Genomic DNA, 22,823 nt, shown 5'->3' with positions numbered 1-22,823 from the left:
TCAGGGAAGAAGCCCATAAAGACAAAAAGTGATTTATTAATTTTGCAAAGAGATCAGCTGACACCACATTAAAGACAATTTTTATTTTGATTTTTCTTTTTTATAGAGATGGGGTCTCACTATGTTGTCCAGGCTGGTCTCAAACTCCTGGGCTCAAGCAACCCACCTGCCTTGGCCTCCCAAAGTGTTGGGATGACAACCATAAGCCACTGCACCTGGCTAAAGGCAGTTTTTATGAACTGGCTAGGAAAAAACTGAAACTAAGATAGGCATTAACAGGAAGTAACAGGAGTACAATGTCCACTTCAGTCCATAAAGTGAGGGTCTGAAATGAAGCAGTGCCAAAGAAAAGGAAGTCAAATTCACATGTATGTGAATACGACTTAGCGACCTTCTGGAAGGTGGGGGCCGACAGCTAACATTTAAAGTAGTTATTTTACCTTCATTTTAATTATGTCATTTTATTCTCATCACCTTCCTGGGACAAGGAGAAGGAATAATCTGCCCAGTTCAAAAAAAGGGAAGCTGAGGCTCACAGAGTAAAAACGATTTGTCCTATGTGATAGGGGCAGACCTTGCTTACTGCCTAGCCAGTAGCCCATCTCTTCTGCCTTGTCAAAACCATCCCAATTTTGATGGGTGCCCATGTGGCCAGCCCCAGAGAATGAATCTTGACAAGTCCACACCAACGAAGGTAATGGCACTGCCTTTGTCAGGATCTCTGCCAGATACTTGCTTTCTGAGAGTCCCGTGAAGCTTAGAAAGGCCATGTGACAGCTCCACCCCCAAGAAATTTAAGGGACACCTGCAAGGCGGCATCCAGAAAGATTTTCTTTCCTAATAAAAAGGGAGCTATGGCCGGGCGCGGTGGCTCAAGCCTGTAATCCCAGCACTTTGGGAGGCCGAGACGGGCGGATCACGAGGTCAGGAGATCGAGACCATCCTGGCTAACACGGTGAAACCCCGTCTCTACTAAAAAATACAAAAAACTAGCCGGGCGCGGTGGCGGGCGCCTGTAGTCCCAACTACTCGGGAGGCTGAGGCAGGAGAATGGTGTGAACCCGGGAGGCGGAGCTTGCAGTGAGCTGAGATCCGGCCACTGCACTCCAGCCTGGGCGGCAGAGCGAGACTCCGTCTCAAAAAAAAAAAAAAAAAAAAAAAAAAAAAAAAAGGGAGCTATGGGGAAAGTCCTCGTCCTCCCTTTTCACTGCAGTTGCTGTCTTGTGAGTCTGAAGTGACGAGCCTGAGGATGGAAACCAACTCACTGTGAAGGAGAGGAAGCGTCGAAGAGATTGGTTCCCTGATCACATTGTTGAGCCATGGAACCGACCCTGGGACCTCCCTCCCATCCCCAAACTTCTTGGAGATTCTGCAGAAAAGCATTAACATGGCAGGCCTGAGACTGCTATCCTTGGAAAGGTTGCTTTCAAGGTTGGCCACTGACTGGGTGTCCGGGAACTTAGATTTCAGGAGGGCTCCCACCATTTCTTAAACTGCTAAGAATGCCTCACTGTGGTTTATGCTGAACTCCTGCTTTCCTTGTGGGGGTCTGGAATTTGGATATGTGGCAAGCAGAGGGTACCTATGTGACCAGTCCCCAATAAAAATCCTGGGCACTGAGTCTCTAATGAGCTTCCCTGGAAGACAGCATCTCACATGTGTTGTCACAACTCCTTGCTAGAGGAATTAAGCACATCCTGTGTGGCGGGACTGTGCCTGCTTACCCCTGGACTTCCAACCCATGTGCCTTTTTCCTTTCCTGATTTTACTCTTGTACTCTTTCATTGCAATACATCACGACTATGAATACAACTATATGCTGAGTCCCATAAGTCTTCCCAGCCAATCATCAAACCTGGGGATGGTTCTTGGGGACTCCCCCACACAAAAATAAAGGTCCTTTCATTAAGCTTCTGATCACTGGACTTTCTGCAATTTGCAAATGATATAACAATAAAGACAGCAAGTAGTGTAGGGAACTCAAACACAGGCTATCTGCCTCTAAATCCCAAGCTCATGCTCCAATCCCATACTGCCTCAGGTCAGTTGAGCAAGTTGACAAGGGCTTGAAGAACTGAAAGGAATGGTAAGAATAAAGGAAAGTAGGAAGAGCTTCAAAGGTCAGAAAAAAACATAAATTTGTCAAAGTAAACACAGCGCAAGGTAGAGTTTAAGGCCTGCAGCAAGAATAGGAAGAGAATAAGGATACAGTGGCAAAGTCTTAGGAAATTAATATTCATATAAAGTAGTTGGTTAATTTTTCAAAGATACTATATTTCATACAATTTTAGAATTTCAGCATCTTAGTGTGGGAATGGACCTTCCTATCCAGGTAGCCCCACTTCCAGGGGTGGGGAGCACAGGACTTAGAAGGGCAGCTAGTAATTACCGTTACTCATCTCTAATCAGAAAATTCTTCTCACTTCTCTAGTAATTTCTACCTCACAGCCTCAGGTCTATCTTCATAAGGAACATCTACGACTTCTTTTCTGCAAAAGACCTTTCAGATTTTCTGCAATGTCCCTAAGTTTCTTCTTCAAATTGAGATCCCCAATTCTAAAAAGTATTGTTCATAAGCCCTAGGATCCAAGCTATTAACTGTTTGCATTGTAAACCTGGGTGTGTTATCAGAACTCAATTAGATATTTTACTTCTGCATCAAAGCAGGTACATAGTCACCTCTGTACACTTTAGGAGTCCTCTTAGTTTGCAAGTTAGGCAGCTGGAACTTGAAATATACTTTCCCCTACAGAAAAAAAGGACAGTCTAACACAGTCCCTCTGCAATACTAATAGCACTTTTCAAAGGAGGAGGAGGAGGAGGAAGTGGCCCTTTCCCCATTCCTAAGCATAGAGTAGTTTTAGGGATGGTTTAGAAAAAGCCAAATATCACAAAGCTCATCTTTGGTCATCCTCCCACTGATGTAAACTGTGTGAATGATTCAGATATTTAACATTCTCAGAGGTACAGATTTTCTTTTTATTTATTTGTTCTTTTTTTAGAAAGAGCAGAGGCAAAGCTCTAATTTGGTTGACTTAAACAAAAACCAACCAACCAACTAACTTAAGGGCATAGGGCCTTGAGGGAGGTAGGGAGGAGCTCTTAAGTGAGTTCTCCTATAAATTGTTCCTTCCTTTGGAGACAGTGACAACAGGAGGTTGTAAGTTTATCAGGAGGGAAGGCCAAGAATCAGGAGATCAGGAGGTTTGGTTTTGAGTGAGGGAGTGGAATGCAGGCCTGGGTGCCCACCACTAACTGGTGAGTTGCCTAAATGTATAAATAGGTCACCAGGAACCAGGAAGTATTTAGTGTCCAGTCTTGAAGGTAGGCACTCAACAAATGTATGCAGAACAAATGGGGCTCCCAGGAGATTTTTTTTTTTTTTTTTTGAGATGGAGTCTCGCTTTGTTGCCCAGGCTGGAGTGCAATGGCGCGATCTCGGCTCACTGCAACCTCCGCCTCCCGGGTTCAAGAAATTCTCCTGCCTCAGCCTCTTGAGTAGCTGGGATTACAGGTACCCGCCACCATGCCTGGCTATTTTTTGTATTTTTAGTAGAGACAAGGTTTCACCACGTTAGTCAGGCTGGTCTCGATCACTTGAGCTTGTGATCTGCCCGCCTCAGCCTCCCAAAGCTGCTGGGATTACAGGCATGAGCCACCACACCTGGCTGAGATTTTATGTAGATTTCAAAAGACTTAAGAAACGAATCTACTCTGGGAGTCAGGTTCACAGATGTTTAATTCCAGTTTTCAAAACATAAATGGGTCTTCTTAAAGACAATATACTTCTTAGGATCAATATGTAGAAATAAAAAATATCGGATCATCTCTCTTGTCTCTCACAGTTTGTATATGAACTAGAACCTTCACGACTTTCTAAAATTGCATAAATTTCAGAAAGGAAAGAATTCTCATTTATTCTGAAGCTTTAAATTCACAATGTGTGTGTGTTTGTGGGTACTTCCATCTAACCTCAGCTTCCGTAAATATCAAAAGAGAATCTGGTGAGCAGAAAGATGGCAGCATTAGCTCCAAAGTACACATCCATATGAAAAATGCAGTTATTAAAAAATATTCAGAGGGGCCAGGTGCAGTGGCTCATGCCTGTAATCCCACCGCTTTGAGGTCAAGGTGGGTGAATCACTTGAGATCAGGACTTTGAGACCAGCCTGACCAACATGGTGAAACCCTGACTCTATTAAAAGTACAAAAAAAAAAAAAAAAAAAAATTAGCCAGGTGTGGCAGCGTGTGCCTGTAGTCCCAGCTACTCAGGAGGCTGAGGAAGGAGAAATGCTTGAACCCAGGAGGTGGAGGTTGCAGTGAGCCAAGGCTGCAGTGAGATCGTGCCATTGCACTCCAGCCTGGGCGACAGAGCAAGACTATTCTATCTGGGGGCCTTGGGCTGAGACTATGTACTATCATGGTTTGAGATGATGTCTGTTTTCCCTGTGCTTTCATCCCACAGTAAACTTTTAAACGTTAGGGCCCAGCCTGCCCAACGTGGTGAAACCCCATCTCTACTAAAAATACAAAAATTAGCTGGGCGTGGTGGTGCGCACCTGTAATCCCAGCTACTGGAGAGGATAAGGTAGGAAGATCACTTGAACCCCGGAGGCGGAGGTTGCAGTGAGTCAAGATCGTGCCACTGCACTCCAGCCTGGACAAAAGACTGAGACCCTGTCTCCAGAAAAACTGTTAGGCCCTGTCTTACTCAAATATGTGTTTATCCACTCTCAGGCTGCTCTCCTCCCACACCCCCATCTTTTAGTAGATTCTTCAAATGCTTGCTGAACTTAATATCTACCTTTGTTGCAGTTCTCTCACTTTTAGTGCTGGGCTGCTTTAGGGCTTAACTCCTCAAAGATGCTTTTTTGTTTTGTTTTGTTTTGTTTTTTGACATGAAGTCTTGCTCTGTCACCCAGGCTGGAGTGCAGTGGTGCGATTTCAGCTCACTGCAACCTCCACCTCCCTGGTTCAAGCGATTCTCCTGCCTCAGCCTCCTGAGTAGCTGGGATTACAGGTGCGCGCCAGGCTATTTTTTGTATTTTTAGTAGAGACGGGGTTACACCATGTTGGCCAGGCTGGTCTCGAACTGCTGACCTCATGATCCGCCCACCTCAGCCTCTCAAAGTGCTGGGATTACAGGCGTGAGCCACCGCACTGGGCCTCAAACATGCTTCCTCTGATCACTGAAGCCCACTACGGTCTCTCCATAAATGAGAATTACTACAGCATGTGTTTACTTCACGTCTATTATTACTCGTCCCCCAACCCCTGTAGGCTGTAAACTCGGAAAGAGCATGGGCTTTAAAATTAGGCAGATCGAAGTTCAAATTCCATTTCCACCACTCACTATCAGTATAACTTTGGCCCAATAGCTCTGGGCTTGTTCCCCTAACTCACTGGGGGTGTTTAACAGATGAAACGGGATATCTTTCATAAAACATCTAGTACTGCAACTTGCGTAGAGCAGACAGTGGCATTTTCTCTCCCTCAAGGAAAAAGGTCCCACTGTACCTAAAAAGCAGATGGCCAGGGGCAGACATTCAGTAATTGTCAGTTTACTTCAGACAACACATTCTGACCTAAGGGCAAAAAAACATTTTTTCAACCAGTTCAAGCTCGCCAACGATCCCGATCTGGGGGGTGAAGGTGAAGGTTTTCAAATTGAACAAAAAAGATTCCTCGTCAAACCCGAAGACGTTGGGTCACACTGCTTGGCTGCATACCAGATTCCAATGTCTGCAAACTTTGTAGACTTGCCACCAGGAACTTCAGGGACAGGACCTGACTGCTAGACGAAGCTGTGGCCTTGTCCAGATCCTCACCAATCTCTCCCGACCCGGAGAGGACTGACCGACAGACACATCTTCCTCCCCTGCCTCTCACCTCGGCCCCCTCATCCCACAGCCAGCCGGGCCCGCGCGCCCCAGGGTCGTCCCAGAGGAGGAACGCGCCCCTCACCATCCCGGTCCCAGAGCCAGGGGAGACTCACTGCCGAAGTCTTTGGCCTGGTGGAGGAGCTCCTGGTCTCCCGTTTGCTGCAGCTCCTCCTCCGCGGACTCAGCCACCGTCTCGGATGGCTGTTCGGGTGGAGCGTCTGCATTGGGCTGCCCACCGCCTGCCGCCGGCTGCTGCAAGCCCAGCCAACTGCTCAAGCCCCGGAACATCCCGTCCGCGGGGCCGCCGCCGCGGTCCGGATCCCCAGAGACCGGAGCGAGGACTGGTTGCCTCTGACTCCACTCTGCGCGACTCTCAGGGAGATGTCCGGAAGTCGGAGGAAAACTGGAGTCGCCTGCGGCCCCGCCTCTATGACGACTCCGCCGCGGCTGCATAAGCGTCACTTCCGTCCAAAGGCTCCGCCCCTGGTGACGTCAGTTGTGACAACTGTTTTGTGCGTGTGGATAGGGGACAAAGAGCTTTCCCAGCGTAGCCCCGCCTTGCCTTTTTCCTCATTCGCCGGCTTTGTAGGTGACTGACCTAGTAGGCGTGTAGACGGTGTCTGTCGAAGTCCTAGCCAGTCTCATTTTAAGACTGCCTCTAAGCAGCTTGGCTGGTGACTTAGCCTCGCCTTTTCAGGTCCCGCAGGGCTGGGTTCCCGCGGAATTGGATGTCTTTAGCCTCCTCCTGAGCCCAACTGAAAACTAACCCAAAGCTGCCAAGCCCAACTAACAGGGAATAAGAGAACAGAATAAGGTGTTAAACAACACAATGGGATGCTGTCAGCAGAATCTAGACTATGAGAAGCCACAGGACAGACAACCTTGTTTCTTCAAATAAATTGCAAGGAAGAGGGGGGTGTGGTGGGGAACCTATAGATTAAAAAAGACTTAAGAGATGTAACCCATGGCCCCTTGTGCATTTTATTAGGACCCTAATTCAGCAAACACATTGAAAAAAATATATGATACTTATAAGAACTGGAAATTTGGACACTGGGTAGTTGATAAAATGGAGGAATTGTGAAATTAAAAATTTTTAATTGTGGTAAAATACACAAAATTTACCATCTTAATATGATTTACCATCTTAACCATTTCTAAGTGTACAATTCACTACTGTTAAGTACATTCACGTTGTTGTGAAATGAATATTCAGAACTCTTCATCTTGCAATTAAAAGAATGAAAAATAGACCGGGCACGGTGACTCATGCCTGTAATCCCAGCACTTTGGGAGGCCGAGGCGGGCGGATCACAAGGTCAGGAGTTCGAGACCATCCTGCCTAACGGTGAAACCCCATCTCTACTAAAAATACAAAAAAAATTAGCCGGGCATGGTGGCGGGTGCCTGTAGTCAGCTACTTGGGAAGCCGAGGCAGGAGAATGGCGTGAACCCGGGAGGCGGAGCTTGCAGTGAGCTGAGATCAAGCCATTGCACTCCAGCCTGGGTGACAGAGCAAGACTCCGTCTCACAAAAAAAAGAAAAAAAAAAAGAATGAAAAATAGAAAGAACTTCATCTTGCAAAACTGAAACTACCTATTAAACAATTCCCCATTCCTGTCCTTGTCATCCCCCTCCTACCTCCATTCTACTTCTTGTCTCTGTGGGTCTGACTAGATACCTTAATATAAGTGGAATCATTCAATATTTGTCTGTGACTGGCTTCTTTCACTTAGCATAATGTCCTCAAGGCTGTGTCAATTTCTTTCTAAGACTGAATAGTATTCCCTTGTATGTATACACCACGTTTTGTTTATCCATCGTGCGTATTGAGATTTTACCAAAGAAATGATACCATATCTGGGCCAGGCGCGGTGGCTCACACCTGTAATCCCAGCGCTTTGGGAGGCCGAGACGGGTGGATCACCTGAGGTTAGGAGCTTGAGACTAGCCCGACCAACATGGTGGAACCCCGTCTCTACTAAAAATACAAAAAGTTAGCCAGGCGTGGTGGCGGGTGCCTGTAATCCCAGCTACTCGGGAGACTGAGGCAGGAGAATCACATGAACTCAGGAGGCGGAGGTTGCAGTGAGCTGAGATCCTGCTGTTGCACTACAGCCTGGGCGACAAGAGCAAAACTCCGTAAAAAAAAAAAAAAAAAAAAAAGAAATGATACCATGTCTGGAATTTGCTTCAAATTAATACAGGATGGGGGGTGGGGGGGAATGGGTAGGGATATAGATGAAACAAGCCTGGCCATGGGTTGAAGCTGGGTAATTAAACATTTGTCTTTTCTATATTTTTAACTTTTCCCACAATAGCATGTAAAACTGACAAAAAACTAGTGATGTGAATAAGTACCGCTTCAGAGCAGGGAGTTCATGGACACATTTCCCAAGCACAGTCTCCAGTCATTAGTTGTGGAAGGACATCCATGATTCCTTGGTCCCCAGCTATTTTGAGAAGAGGAGGATGGTTCCAGTGACCTGAGGGAGTACATGAGGAATTGATTACAACTCTGATTTCCCTGCTGTCCAGTTTTCCAGCCTGACTTACATTTACATTTTATTCAGGTCCAGGATTTTAGGTTATCAAGCCCAACCTGTTTTTTCTTTCCCCCAAACAGCTTTATTGAGATTTAAACAATTCACCTGTCTAAAGTGTACAATTCAATGGTATATATTTTTGGTATATTACACTATTAATATTTTAAATTGTAGTGAACATAACTTTTTTTAGTGTACAGTTCAGTGACATTAATGACATTCCAGCCTGTTTTTAGAGTCCAAGTATTGATTCAGCTTTGAAGTCAGGAGATGTCTTAGGATCAATGCCTTTCTAGGCTTTATTAAGTCAGTGAGAACCTGAAAGTGATTGCGACTTTCCAGAATAGGATATTTGCTTCAAGTATGATTGAACAGAGCCTGGAATTTGAGTGAGAAGCCTAGGATGGGCTTCTAATTCCATCATCTAGTAGGTGAATAAACTTGACTTTTTTTTTTTTTTTTTTTTTTGAGACGGAGTCTCGCTCTGTCTTGCCCAGGCTAAAGTGCAGTGGCACAATCTCGGCTCACTGTATCCTCTGCCTCCTGGGTTCAAGCGATTCTCCTGCCTCAGCCTCCCAAATAGCTGGAATTACAGGCGCCTGCCATCACACCTGGCTAATGTTGTGTTTTTAGTAGAGACGGGGTTTCACCATGTTGGCCAGGCTGGTCTCGAACTCCTGATCTCAGGTGATCCACCCACCTCGGCCTCCCAAAGTGCTGGGATTACAGGAGTGAGCCACCGTGCCCGGCCTAAACTTGATGTTTTACTTGTCTTTTTGCCCTTCAAGTTTCCTCACTTGCAAAAGAAGTATAGTGCTGGTCCTTCCCATAGCAGAGGTGGGGCCCAGTCCTTGCAGCCTTACTCTGCTTTATCTTAAGGTACACTTAAAATCGTGGTGAACACTGTGGTCACCAAGGGATAGACAGTTTTACAACTGTTCTGAAAGGTAGAATTCTTAAAAATAAGAGATTAGGCTGGGCACAATAGCTCATGCCTATAATCCCAGCATTTTGTGAGGCCAAGGTGGGAGGATTGCTTGAGTCTAGGAGTTTGAGACCAGCCTGGGCAACATAACGAGACCCTGTCTACACAAAAAATAAAAAATGAGCTGGGTGTAGTGGCTTGCACCTGTTGTCTCAGCTACTTGGGAAGCTGAGGGAGGGGGATTGCTTGAGCCTGGGAGCTGGAGGCTGCAGTGAGCTGTGATCATGCCACTGTACTCCAACCTGGGTGATAGAGTGAGACCCTGACTCAAAAAATAGAAAAAAAAAAAAAAAAGATTACAAAAGGAGAACATAAGCAATCAACTTAATGATGGGCTTCGTTTTCATTTAAAAAAAATCATCTGGCCGGGCACGGTGGCTTATGCCCATAATACCAGAACTTTGGGAGGCTGAGGTCAGGAGTTCAAGACCAGCCTGGCCAACATGGTAAAACCCTATCTCTACTAAAAATACAAAAATTAGCCGGGCGTGGTGGTGGGCACCTGTAATCCCAGCTACTCAGGAGGCTGAGGCAAGAGAATCACTTGAACCCGGGAGGTGGAGGTTGCAGTGAGCCGAGATTGTGCCATTGCACTCCAGCCTGGGCAACAAGAATGAAACCCCATCTTAAAAAAAAAAAAAAAGTCATCTTGTGCGGATTTAGCAAAATGTTATGCTGGTGGTGGGCCATGAACTGACACTTGTTGAATGAGGATACACCCTTATCCCACACAATTCAGTCAATCCGCACCCTGTTATCAAATTTGTTTTCCAGCTTGTTATTTTTCCCATTTGAGATTAAAAATACAATAGTTATTATACTGAGCCCTTTGTATATACAGACTATCTTTATCCATTAGCCTCATAAATGAATAGGACGATTAGATCAGGCCTTACATCCTGTGGTGGAGTCTGGCTGTGCATTGATGTCCTGGCTTTGCCACTCATATTAACTAATGTACCCTTGGTCAAGACATTTCACATCTCTGAACCTCAGGTCCCTCATTCTAAAAAGGGGATCATAACAACTGTCCTAGTTGTAAACAGATAATGAAAGATGAAACTGTGGAAGGAAACCTTACATATGTGGCAGGTATTAAGTATTAGCACCCACACCAACCCATTTCACAAATGTTCTTTCCCCTGAGCCTTCTGGAAGACTTGTTTATTCCTCTAGCCTTTTGACAAGGTGGTTCCTTGTCCCTCCCCTGGACCCCCCCAATACTCATGGAGACCTGGATCTCTCCCAAGGATACCCTGCTGAGTGAAGCCTCTGCTTATTTTCCCAGAAATTGACATCATTGTTCCAAGCTTCTTACTGCTTCCTCCACAATACTGTTCTTTCGTCCTCGGTGGGGAGAAACTCCATTGTGTTTATTTTTTTTGAGATGGAGTTTCGCTCTTGTCGCCCAGGCTGGAGTGCAGTGGCACGATCTTGGCTCACTGCAATCTCCGCCTCCCGGGTTCAAGAGATTCTCCTGCTTTAGCCTCCCAGTAGCTGGGACTACAGGCACATGCCACCACGCCCGGCTAATTTTTTGTATTTTTAGTAGAGACAGGGTTTCACCGTGTTAGCCAGGATGGTCTCAATCTCCTGACCTCGTGATCCACCCGCCTTGGCCTCCTAAAGTGCTGGGATTACAGGCGTGAGCCACCATGCCTGGCTGTGTTTATTTTTTTAAATTAATTGATTTTTTTTTTTTTTTTTTGAGACGAGCTCTCACTCTGTCGTCCCGGCTGGAGTGCAGTGGCACGATCATAGCACATTGCAGCCTTGACCTCCTGGGCGCAGGCGATCTTCTCGCTTCAGCCTCCCCTGGGACGCACGCCAGCACAACTGATAATTTTTGTATTTTTTGTAGAGACGGGATTTTGCCATGTTGTCCAGGCAAGTCACCAACTCCTGGACTCAAACTATCTGCCTGCCTCGGCCTCTCAAAGTGCTGGGATTACAGGGGTGTGCCACGGCACCAGGCCTCCATTGTGTCTTGAAAGGCACTGGACATTTATTCTGCAACCTTCTCCCTTTCCTTGTCAGTCATCTATTAGTTTCAGACTCACTACCCACCCTGCAACCCCAATTATCTAAAGTTCCTTGACCTCGATTGACTCCTCCACCTCCTGCCATCCTTTTGGGACCCTCGATGTCCAACACGCCAGCCTTGTGGGCACTAAACCCAAGGCCAGTGATGCCCATCTCACTTTTCTATTCCATTGTAGCTGCTACACCCCAAAGTGTCTCATTTCCTGGAATATCCATTTGAAGGCCTGAACTCCAGCACCACACTCTCTGCTGCCAGTTTGCCAGTCCTCTCCTCAGAGGCCCTGGCCTTGGAGCCCTTCTCTCATCTGTCTCCCAGTCTATCAGCTCCCCACTGGTTTTATTAATAGTTCCTGTCCTCTAGGACTAGAACTCTGGCCCATCACTGCAATCACAGTCTTTCTGTGTCCTCCACCTCCTCACCCTCTTGTCCTTCTACTCTATGCAAGCAGGAAACTTGGGTTTTATAACTAAGCTATATTTCTGTAGATACCTTGCCGGATTATAGCTGGACAACACTACACAATGATGGTTTCTAAACTCCACTAGGTCTTCAGTGACTCTTGACTAACTTGTCGCTCTAGCATCTCACACTGGTTATGCAACATTTCCACCACTTTCCTAAACTCTTCCATCTCACTTCAGACCCTTCTATTGTCCATGTTAGCTTCCTTCAGTGGTTTGCTTCTTGCCTTCACCCGAAAAACCTCCTGTATCCGTTCCCAGCACCAATCATCCTCCAGTACTTTTTTTTTTTTTTTTGAGACAAAGTATCCTCTGTCGCCCAGGCTGGAGTGCAGTGGCCCGATTGTGGCTCACTGCAACCTCTGCCTCCCGGGTTCAAGCGATTCTGCGATTCTCTCTGCCTCAGCCTTCCGAGTAGGTAGGATTACAGGCAGGTGCCACGACGCCCGGCTAATTTTGCATTTTTAGTAGAGACAGGGTTATACCACGTTGGCCAGGCCTGGTCTTGAACTCCCGACCTCAGGTAATCTGCCCGCCTCGGCCTCCCAAAGTGCTGGGATTACAGGCGTGAGTCACCCGAAGAGTGACTTTTTAGAGTATTTGGGCCGGGTGCAGTGGCTCAAGCCTGTAATCCCAGCACTTTGGGAGGCCGAGGCAGGCGGATCACCTGAGGTCGGGAGTTCGAGACCAGTCTGGCCAACGTGATGCAACCCCGTTTCTACTAAAAATGCAAATTTAGCCAAGCGTGGTGGGCTCGCCTGTAATCTCAGCTACTCCAGAGGCTGAGGCAGGGAGAATCGCTTGAATCCGGGAGGTGGAGGTTGCAGTGAGCCGAGATCGCGCCATTGCACTCCAGCCTGGGCAAAAAGGGCGAAACTCCGTCTCAGAGAAAAAAAAAAAAAAAAGTCACCCTTCCAAGCCTTAATTGCCTTCCCCCCTCCCTGCACCCCCGCAGCTCTTTGCTGCAGAAATATTGTTCTAGGGAACCTTACTGGTTCCAACAGACGGGTGGACCTCCCTCCAGACTGTGAGCTAGTTCCTCAAAGGCAGGCATTCTTTTTTCTTTTCCTTCTCTCCTGAGCGCTCCTGCAGTTCCTGGGGTGTAGTAGGGGATGCACAAACGTTTGTGACCAGTGAAGTTCTTTACAAGGGTGAGATCTGGACGGGAGGACTCGAGCGAGGGTCTCGGCTTGCCAGGAGGCCGGGGCTCTCCGGGAATTGTGGAGTTCACCCGCGCACTCGAAGTGCCTTTGCGAAGTGAGCCACGGGAGGGAGGAGCGGTCCCCGAGCTGGGCGAGGCCTGGGGCCCAGTGCGTCCAGAGCGGAGGGTGACGGGAGCTGCCTGTGCTGGAGGAATCACTTTTTAGGCGCTTGTTTTGGACCATTGCACAAACCCGGGTGCAAACCCCAAGCTCACCAGCGTGAGTCAGCTGGGCCAGCAGCAGGGAGAGGGGAGGGTGGGCGAGGAGGGCGCCGCGCACCCCGAGGCCCGGGTGGGCGGTGGCAAGATCCTGGGGGCGGCTTTGGACAGCCCCGGCAGCGACCCCTTCCCCAGCCCGACAGGTGAGCGCCAGGCCAGCTGCGGGGTGGAGCCCGCCGTGCCCACCAGCCACCCTACCCGGCGCTACCACCACCGCGCAGGTAACTTCCCTCCTGGGCCTGTCCCAGACCCCCAGGGCCTTGGCGCCCGGGCCATCCCACGTCCCCAGGGCCTCTCTGCCCTGCACCCCCAAGCCTCGGTGCACTTGTGAGGCTGGGCTCCTTTGTCCCCTCTCTGATGGCGCCGGCTCCCTCCCCAGCGCTGAGTCCAGAGTCCGGCCGCCAGCCCCGCGCGTCCCGCACCCCGCGCTCGCAGACCTCGGCGGCCGGGTGTGGCGCGGGGACTGGGGAACGCTGGCCCGTGCCCAGTGCGGTCGGAGCCTGTCCCGCGCGTCCCCGGGACGCGCTTCTTCCCGCCCCCGCCCGCGCCAGCGCCCGCACCCGGATCCCCACTTCTCCCGGCCCTCGGGAACCCGGAGAGCCCTGAGATGGCGTTGGCGGAAGTGAAGCCCCAAGCGGGGGTCGGCGAGGCTGGTGATCAGCGCCGGTAACATGGCCTTTCTGTCCTGTCTCCCGTCGCAGTGCACCCCTTAAACAACAACCCCCGCGTTTTCCCCGTACTAGATGGTTAGGGCGCGTAGTGCCGAACTACGCTGCTGCTACAAAATAGCTTTTTGGGGGCAACATAAAAAAAAATTGTATGTATAGTTTATATTCAATAAACTGCCCCATTTTCAGTGTGCAAATCGACGGGATTTGACAAATTATACACTCCTGTAACCGTTATCCCAAGTGGACATTGACCATTTCCTTCACCCTGCAAAGTTCCCTGGTACCTCCTTCCTGTCAATCCGCCCCAGGCCCCTCATTCAACCCTGGTTCTGATTGTTATCATAGTTTAGCTTTGCCTGTTCTAGAACTTCATAGAACAAGATCATCAGGTAAGTACTCTTTTGTGTCTAACATTACTTTTTATTTTTTTATTTTTTTTATTTTTATTTATTTTTTTTTTTGAGACGGAGTCTCGCTCTGTCGCCCAGCCCAGGCTGGAGTGCAGTGGCGCGATCTCAGCTCACTGCAAGCTCCGCCTCCCGGGTTCACGCCATTCTCCTGCCTCAGCCTCCCGAGTAGCTGGGACTACGGGCGCCCACAACCGCGCCCGGCTAATTTTTTGTATTTTTTTAGTAGAGACGGGGTTTCACCGTGGTCTCGATCTCCTGACCTTGTGATCCGCCCGCCTCGGCCTCCCAAAGTGCTGGGATTACAGGCGTGAGCCACCGCGCCCGGCGACATTACTTTTTAAATGGCCATCACTGAGAAGGTGTCTCTGGGTGCTCCTGGTGCTTTTATTTGCTCTAGGCCTGCCTGGTCTAATGTGGGAGCCACTGGTCACATGTGGTTATTGAATACTGGAAACGTGGCAAAATCCGTACTGAGATGTGCTCTAAGTATAGGCACCTGATTTCTAAAAGTTCAGTACACAAAAAGGGTGTAAAATATTTCACTAATAAATTCTTACATTGTGTGTTAAAAGTGATAACATTTTTGGCTACATTGGGTTAAATAACATATATTAACATGGACTTCATTTGATTCTTTTTACTTTTTTAATATGGCTACTAGAAACTTAAAATTACATACCTGGCTGTGTAATATTTTTTATTATATAGTGGAGACAGCACAGCTCTACACGGTGCTATTCTATAAACACTTGGTTCTGCTCACTGCATGTAAGAGTAAATGAAAAGCTTGTCTTGACACCAGAAACCATCCCCAATGGAGAAAGTGATCTAAAACAGGGCCAGCCTTTCCCTGCACCTTTGAAACTTTGTTAAAGTTACTTGTTTGCTTAAAAGAGGTAAAGGGCCGGGCATGGTGGCTCACGCCTGTAATCCCAGCACCTTGGGAGGCCGAGGCAGGAGGACCATGAGGTCGAGATCGAGACCATCCTGGACAACACGGTGAAACCCCGTCTCTACTAAAAATACAAAAATTAGCTAGGAATGGTGGCACACACCTGTAGTCCCAGCTACTCGGGAGGCTGAGGCAGGAGAATTGCTTGAACCCAGGAGGCAGAGGTTGCAGTGAGCCCAGATTGTGCCATTGCACTCCAGCCTGGTGACTGAACACAACTCCATCTCAAAACAACAACAACAAAGTAGAAAGAATTAGGTGTCTCCTTGGTATTAAGTTGCATTCTTACAAAAGGTCTCTAAAATATCCAATGTGCTTTAAAAGGTATCTTGTGTTTTTGACAAAACAGAAAATGAGTAATTGCTTATGTAGGGGAGGAAAGAGCTGATATCATAAGGGTCACAGCTGACAGCCTTAGACAAGAGACAGATTAACAAGAGAGAAGCATAACAATTTGTTGAATCGTAGGTTTATGTGACATGGAAGCCTTCAGAAATGAAAACCCCTTAAAGATGCAAGGGAAATGATCTGATTTTATGCTTGGAGTCCATGAAGCAGGGACAGATGAGCTGATGGAAATAGACAGAGTGGGGAAACCCAGCAAGGCCTGTCCACATTCTTCTTGGCCTCTCTGTTGTAGCTTTTCTTCCTCCCCGGTATGGGGTAGAACCTCTTTGGAATAAGGGTCTTAATTTCTTTATGGCCAGCTGTTGTATAGAAAGGTGGTTGAGAGGAAGGTTAGAGTCATATTTTTTGACTTTCTGGCTGGCTTTGCAGGGAAAGAGGTTCTAGTTTCTATGACTTGCCTTGGGGGAGTATGAGGGGTGACAGGCAGGAGGGCAGGAGAAGGTCAGAGAGAAACTTTGCTTCTGAGGCCTTCATTTTGGGGTTTTGTTTTCTTGAGCCCCAACACAGACAACCTAATCACCTAAATATATTAAGACATAACATGGTGTATCTTTGACCAAATAAAGATGGAAATTTTTTTTTAGACAGAGTCTCACTCTGTTGCCGGGGTGGAGTGCAGTGTCGCAATCTTGGCTCACTGCAACCTCCACCTCCTGGGTTCAAGTGATTCTCCTGCCTCAGCCTCCCAAGTACCTGGGACTACAGGCAGGCGCCACCACGCCTGGCTAATTTTTGTATTTTTAGTAGAGACAAGATTTTACCATGTTGGCCAGGATGGTCTTGATCTCTTGACCTCGTGATCCACCCACCTTGACCTCCCAAAATGTTGGGATTACAGGCGTGAGCCATTGCACCCAGCCATAAGACGGAAATCTTAATGGTGACTATTAACATTTAGATCTTAATTTAAAAAAACATAGTCAATAATATATTCAATGTTATAGTCTGCTCTCTCTTTTTTCAGGTAACGTAAGCATTTTCTTTCTTTCTTCCTTTTTTTTTGAGACAGAGTTTTGCTTTGTTGCCCAGGTTGGAGGGCATTGGCACAACCTCCACCTCCCAGGTTCAAGCAATTCTTGTGCCTCAGCCTCCCGAGTAGCTGGGATTACAGGTGCACGCCACCACACCCGGCTGATCTTTTGTATTTTAGTAGAGATGGGGTTTCCCCATGTTGCCCAAGCTGGTCTTCAACTCTTGAGCTCAGGCAATCCGCCCGTCTCGGCCTCCCAAAGCGCTGGGATTACAGGCGCGAGCCACTGTGCCTGGCCACATAAGCATTTTCTTTTTTCTTTACTCTCTTTTTTTTGAGATGAAGTCTTGCTCTTGTTCCCCAGACTGGAGTGCAATGGTGCCATCTCGGCTCACTGCAACCTCTGCCTCCGGGGTTCAAGTGATTCTCCTGCCTCAGCCTCCCGAGTAGCTGGGATTACAGGCACCTGCCACCATGCCTGGCTAATTTTTGTATTTTTGGTAGAGACAGGGTTTCACCATGTTGGCCAGGCTGGTCTTGAACTGCCCGCCTCAGCCTCCCAAAGAAGCATTTTCTTATATAAAAAATTATTAGGCGAGGCCGGGCACGGTGGCTCAAGCCTGTAATCCCAGCACTTTGGGAGGCCGAGACGGGCGGATCGCAAGGTCAGGAGATCGAGACCATCCTGGCTAACATGGTGAAACCCCGTCTCTACTAAAAAAATACAAAAAAATAGCCGGGCGAGGTGGCGGGCGCCTGTAGTCCCAGCTACTCGGGAGGCTGAGGCAGGAGAATGGCGTAAACCCGGGAGGCGGAGCTTGCAGTGAGCTGAGATCCGGCCACTGCACTCCAGCCTGGGCGACAGAGCGAGACTCCGTCTCAAAAAAAAAAAAAAAAAAAAAATTATTAGGCATAATGTGACTTCGCACAAATGTATGCCAGTTTTCTTCACCATACCTCTACAGCATTTTTCCATTTTGGTAACTTTTACAAAGAGAGTCATTTGAACAGTATGACGGTGCCAGAATAAGGTATAATTAAAGCACAGTTCATTTGCCCCTTAATCCTGCAGGAAAGGTGAAGTCCAGTGGGACATAGACCTTGTCTTTTTATCTCCATATCCCTAGGACTTGGAAATATGTCAAGCATGTAATAGATGTTCAAGTAAACATTATATATGTAATATATGTATATATATAATTTTTTTAAAATTTGAGATGGAGTCTCACTCTGTTGCCCAGGCTGGAGTGCAATGGGGTGATCTTGGTTCACTGCAACCTCCTGCTTCCAGTTTCAAGCGATTCTCCTGCCTCAGCCTCCCTAGTAGCTGAGATTACAGGTGCCCACTACCACGCCGAGCTACTTTTGTATTTTTAGTAGAGATGGAGTTTCACCATGTTGGTCAGGCTGGTCTCGAACTCCTGACCTCAGTGATCCACCCACCTCGGCCTCCCAAAGTGCTGGGATTACAGGCGTGAGCCACCGCGCCTAGCCGTGTATATATATTTTAAACAGATATGAGGCCTCGCTATGTTGCCCACAGTGGGCTTGAACTCCCAGGCTGAAGCATTCCTTCCGCCTCAGTCTCCCAGGCAGCTGGGATTAAAGGTGTGCACCACGACACCCAGTTTGTCAATAAACATTTGTGAGCTCATTGACTGAATCATTATGTAGGTGGCACTGAAAATGGTAACAACTAAGCTTAATTTAGCATTTAGGCACTGTCTTTGTAAAGCCCAGTTATTGGGCTTCCTATAAAACAAAAGGGTTTGAACCAGACAGCAGCAGAAAAGTCAAATAAATTTTCCTTATGACCGTCAACTTAAAAAACCACAAGATCTATATATTTAGAAAGGAGACTTTCTTTTTTAAAACATTTTCTTTTCTTTTCTTTTTTTTTGAGACAGAGTCTCACTCTGTTGCCCAGGCTGGAGTGCAGTGGCATGATCTCAACTCACTGCAACCTCTGCCTCCCAGGTTCAAGTGATTCTCCTGCCTCAGCCTCCCGAGTAGCTGGGATTACAGGTGCATACTACCACGCTTGGTTAATTTTTGTATTTTTTTTTTTTTTGAGACAGAGTTTTGCTCTTGTCACCCAGGCTGGAGTGCAATGGTGCGATCTCAGCTCACTGCAACCTCCGCCACCCAGGTTCAAGCAATTCTCCTGCCTCAGCCTCTCAAGTAGCTGGGATTATAAGTGCCCACAACCACGCCCGGCTAATTTTTGTATTTTTAGTAGAGATGGGATTTTCTTACTTTCTCAGTCAGTCTCACTCTGTTGCCCAGGCTGGAGTGCAGTGGCACGATCTGGGCTCACTGCAACCTCTGCCTCCCAGGTTCAAGTGATTCTCATGCTTCAGCCCCACAAGTAGCTGGGATTACAGGTGCCTGCCACCACACTGTGCCTGGTGACTTTATTTCTTTTTTCTTTTCTTTTTCTTTTCTTTTTTTTTTTTTTTGAGACGGAGTCTTGCTGTGTCACTCAGGCTGGAGTGCAGTGGCATGATCTCGGCTCACTGCAACTTCCGCCTCCTGGGTTCAAGCCATTCTCCTGCCTCAGCCTCCCCAGTAGCTGGGATTACAGGCGTGCACCACCACGCCCAGCTAATTTTTGTATTTTTAGTAGAGACGGGGTTGGTCAGGCTCCTCTCTTAACTCCTGACCTCGTGATCCACCTGCCTCGGCCTCCCAAAGTGCTGGGATTACAGGGGTGAGCCACCGCGCCTGGCTTACTTTCTTTCTTTCTTTCTTTTTTTTTTTGAGGCAGAGTCTCGCTCTGTCGCCCAGGCTGGAGTGCAGTGGCGCGATCTCGGCTCACTGCAAGCTCCGCCTCCCGGGTTCCCGCCATTCTCCTGCCTCAGCCTCCCGAGTAGCTGGGACTACAGGCGCCGCCACCACACCCGGCTAATTTTTTTGTATTTTTAGTGGAGACGGGGTTTCATGGTGTTAGCCAGGATGGTCTCGATCTCCTGACCTCGTGATCCGCCCGTCTCGGCCTCCCAAAGTGCTGGGATTACAGGCTTGAGCCACCGCGCCCGGCCAGCTTACTTTATTTCTTATAAAGGGTTACAGCCTGCAAAGGGGCCATCCCACAGGCTGGGAAGCACACGTTTTAAAGAGACAGGGTCTCACTATGTTGCCTAGGCTGTTCTCAAACTTCTGGCCTCAAGTGACCCTCTTATCTTGGCGTCCCAAAACCAGAGGCAGTCACTCTGAAGGAGGAGGGTTCAGCTTTATGCTGAACAGGTTGACTAAACATACATATTCAACAGGTTACAGAAGGAGCTATGAATATTCATGAAGGTGGTCCTGACTCATGTGTATTGAATAAACATGCAAATAGCATATGACCCCTGTTCACTTTGGAGTGAAGACTTAACATTTAAATGATTTTCAGTTAAGCCCTATACATCAAAAGTTCTTTTCAGGACATGAAGGCACGCAAGTCCGCAGCCTCTGTAAACTGGCCAGAGCCAGTCTATGGTTGTGGTCTTCTCAGGAGAAAGTTACTGAAATCAGTCTCTTGTCCAATAAAAGTTATAGTTTTGACTGGTGTAACAGGATTCAGACAGACAGCATCTGTGAGCTAGATGAGTTGTAATTGTTTTAATATTGCTTATTTAAAAACAGTTTTTGTTTTTTATTTTTTTGAGACAGAGTCTCGCTCTGTCGCCCAGGCTGGAGTGCAGTGAGCCACTGCACCCAGCAAAACTTTTTTTTTTTTTTTTTTAGAATAATTTTAGGTTCACAGCAAAACTAAGCGGAAAGTACAGAGTTCCCATACATCCTCTCCCCCACCGCTATGCCCAACCTCCTATTAACATCCCGCACTTGCAGAGTGGTACATTTATTATAATCAGTGAACCTACATTGACGCATCATTTTTGCCTAAGATTCATAGGTTTTCATTTTGTTTTGTTTTTTTGAGATGGAGTTTCGCTCTTGTTGCCCAGGCTGGAGTGCAATGGCATGATCTCGGCTCACCGCAACCTCCACCTCCCGAGTTCAAGCGATTCTCCTGCCTCAGCCCCCTCGAGTAGCTGGGATTACAGGCATGCGCCACCACGCCTGGCTAATTTTGTATTTTTAGTAGAGACGGGGTTTCTCTATGTTGGCCAGGCTGGTCTTGACCTCCTGACCTCAGGTGATGCGCCCGCCTCGGCCTCCCAAAGTGCTGGGATTACAGGCGTGAGCCACCGCGCCCAGCAGAAAGTCCATAGTTTATTTACATCAGGGTTCACTCTTCCTGTTGTCCATTCTGTGGGTTTGGATAAATGTATAATGACATGGATCCGTCATTACAGTACTATACAGAATAGTTTCACTGCCCTAAAATTCCCTTGTATTCTGCCTATTCATCCCTCTCTCCCTCCTACCCGCTGACAACCACTGATCTTTTCACTGTCTCTCTAGTTTTGCCTTTTCCAAAGTGTCATATAGTTGAAGTCATACAGTATGTAGCTTTTTCAGATTGGCTTCTTTCACTTGGTAATATGCACTTGAGATTCCTCCATGTTTTTTCAAGGCTTGGTAGCCCATTTCTTTTTAACACCAAATTGTATTCCTAGAGATTGCTATTTTTTCCCCACTTTACAGATGAAGGAATAGGCACAGAAAGCATAAAGAACTTGCCCAAGGCCGGGCGTGGTGGCTCACGCCTGTGATCCCAGCACTTTGGGAGGCCGAGGTGGGTGGTCACTTGAGACCAGGAGTTTGAGACCAGCCTGGCCAACATGGTGAAATCCCATCTCTACTAAAAATACAAAAATTAGCCCAGCATGGTGGTGCATGCCTATAATCCTAGCTACTTGGGAGGCTGAGGCATGAGAATCATTTGGACCGGGGAGGTGGAGGTTGCAGTGAGCCGAGATTGTGTCACTACATTCCAGCCTGGGCAACTGAGTGAGACCCTGTCTAAAAAAAAAAGAAAAAAAAAGAACTTGCCCAGGTACAGTTTGTACAGATCAGTCTGACACTGGAGTCTGAGCTCTTAAACATTTTAGCATGCCTGTGAATCCTAGAGAAATTTGGTTTATCATGATGAAGTTTGTTGCATGATAGAGTTGAGGTGTTTGGAAACCCAGGGCAACAGACCTAGGCACTTTGCTTGCAGAAGGTATCCACAGCTTTCTGTATAGTGACAATAATAAAAAGCCTAGAAGATAAGACTCTGTTTCAAAAAAAGTTCAAGTATTTAGTTTAGATAGAAAACTGCTGTGTGCTTTTGAAATTTTGGTGAGATGAAGCATGGTGGCTCACTTTTGTAATCACAGCATCTTGGGAGGCCAAGACAAGAGGACTGCTTGAGCCCAGGAGTCTGAGACCAGCCAGGGCATCATAGTAAGAACCTGTCTTTACAAAAATGTTTTAAGAATTAGCTGAGAGAGTTGGCACGTGCCTGTAGTCCCAGCTACTCCAGAGCCTGAGGCAAGAGGATTGCTTGAGCCCTGAAGTTCAAGGTTGCAGTGAGCTATGAACATGCCACTGCACTCCAGCCTGGGTGACCTAGTGAGACACTGTCTCTTAAAAAAAAAAAAATTCTGAGCTAGGGGCGGTGGCTCATGCCTGTTATCCCAGCACTTTGGGAGGCTGAGGCAGGTAGATCGGTTGAGCTCAGGAGTTGGAGACTAGCGTGGGCAACATGGTGAAACTCTGTCTCTACAAAAAAACCACAAAAATTAGCAGGGTGTGGTGGTGCTCACCTACAGTCTCAGTTACTAGGATGCTGAGGTGGGAGGATCGCTTGAACCCAGCGAGCAGAGATTACAGTGAGCCATGATTGCACCACTGCTCTCCAGCCTGGGTGACAGAGTGAGACTGTCTTAAAAAAAAAAAAAAAAAGAAAAAAAAATTCTGGTTGAATGCACTGTCTGCTTTACTAGTTTCAAATATTTCGCCGGGCGCGGTGGCTCAAGCCTGTAATCCCAGCACTTTGGGAGGCCCAGACGGGCGGATCACGAGGTCAGGAGATCGAGACCATCCTGGCTAACACGGTGAAACCCCGTCTCTACTAAAAAGTACAAAAAACTAGCCGGGCGAGGTGGCGGGCGCCTGTAGTCCCAGCTACTTGGGA

General features: G+C 47.5%; 2 protein-coding genes across 3 annotated transcripts in view; one reads left to right on the top strand and one right to left on the bottom strand.

Moving 5' to 3' along the window:
- SYAP1 (synapse associated protein 1) overlaps positions 1–6,322 on the bottom strand; it is a 46,436-nt gene extending 40,114 nt beyond the window's left edge. Inside the window, exon 1 of the mRNA XM_050777655.1 lies at positions 5,997–6,322. Within this exon, the coding sequence (XP_050633612.1) occupies positions 5,997–6,171 (175 nt within the window). The 5' untranslated portion in view covers positions 6,172–6,322. The remainder of the gene's footprint in view (positions 1–5,996) is intronic.
- Positions 6,323–13,200: 6,878 nt separating this feature from the next.
- The window catches only part of CTPS2 (CTP synthase 2), a 122,541-nt gene continuing 112,918 nt past the window's right edge, over positions 13,201–22,823 (top strand). Inside the window, exon 1 of one of the 2 annotated variants that reach the window (XM_050777635.1) lies at positions 13,201–13,340. The gene's annotated coding sequence lies outside the window, so the exon portion shown is untranslated. Of the gene's footprint in view, positions 13,561–22,823 lie in introns of both variants that reach the window. The other variant, XM_050777634.1, reaches the window with a different exon arrangement.

The sequence above is a fragment of the Macaca thibetana genome, chromosome X (genome assembly GCF_024542745.1).
Source record: "Macaca thibetana thibetana isolate TM-01 chromosome X, ASM2454274v1, whole genome shotgun sequence".
Taxonomy (NCBI): domain Eukaryota; kingdom Metazoa; phylum Chordata; class Mammalia; order Primates; family Cercopithecidae; genus Macaca; species Macaca thibetana.
Note: the sequence above shows the minus strand (reverse complement) of the source record. Positions and strands in the feature narration are given on the sequence as shown.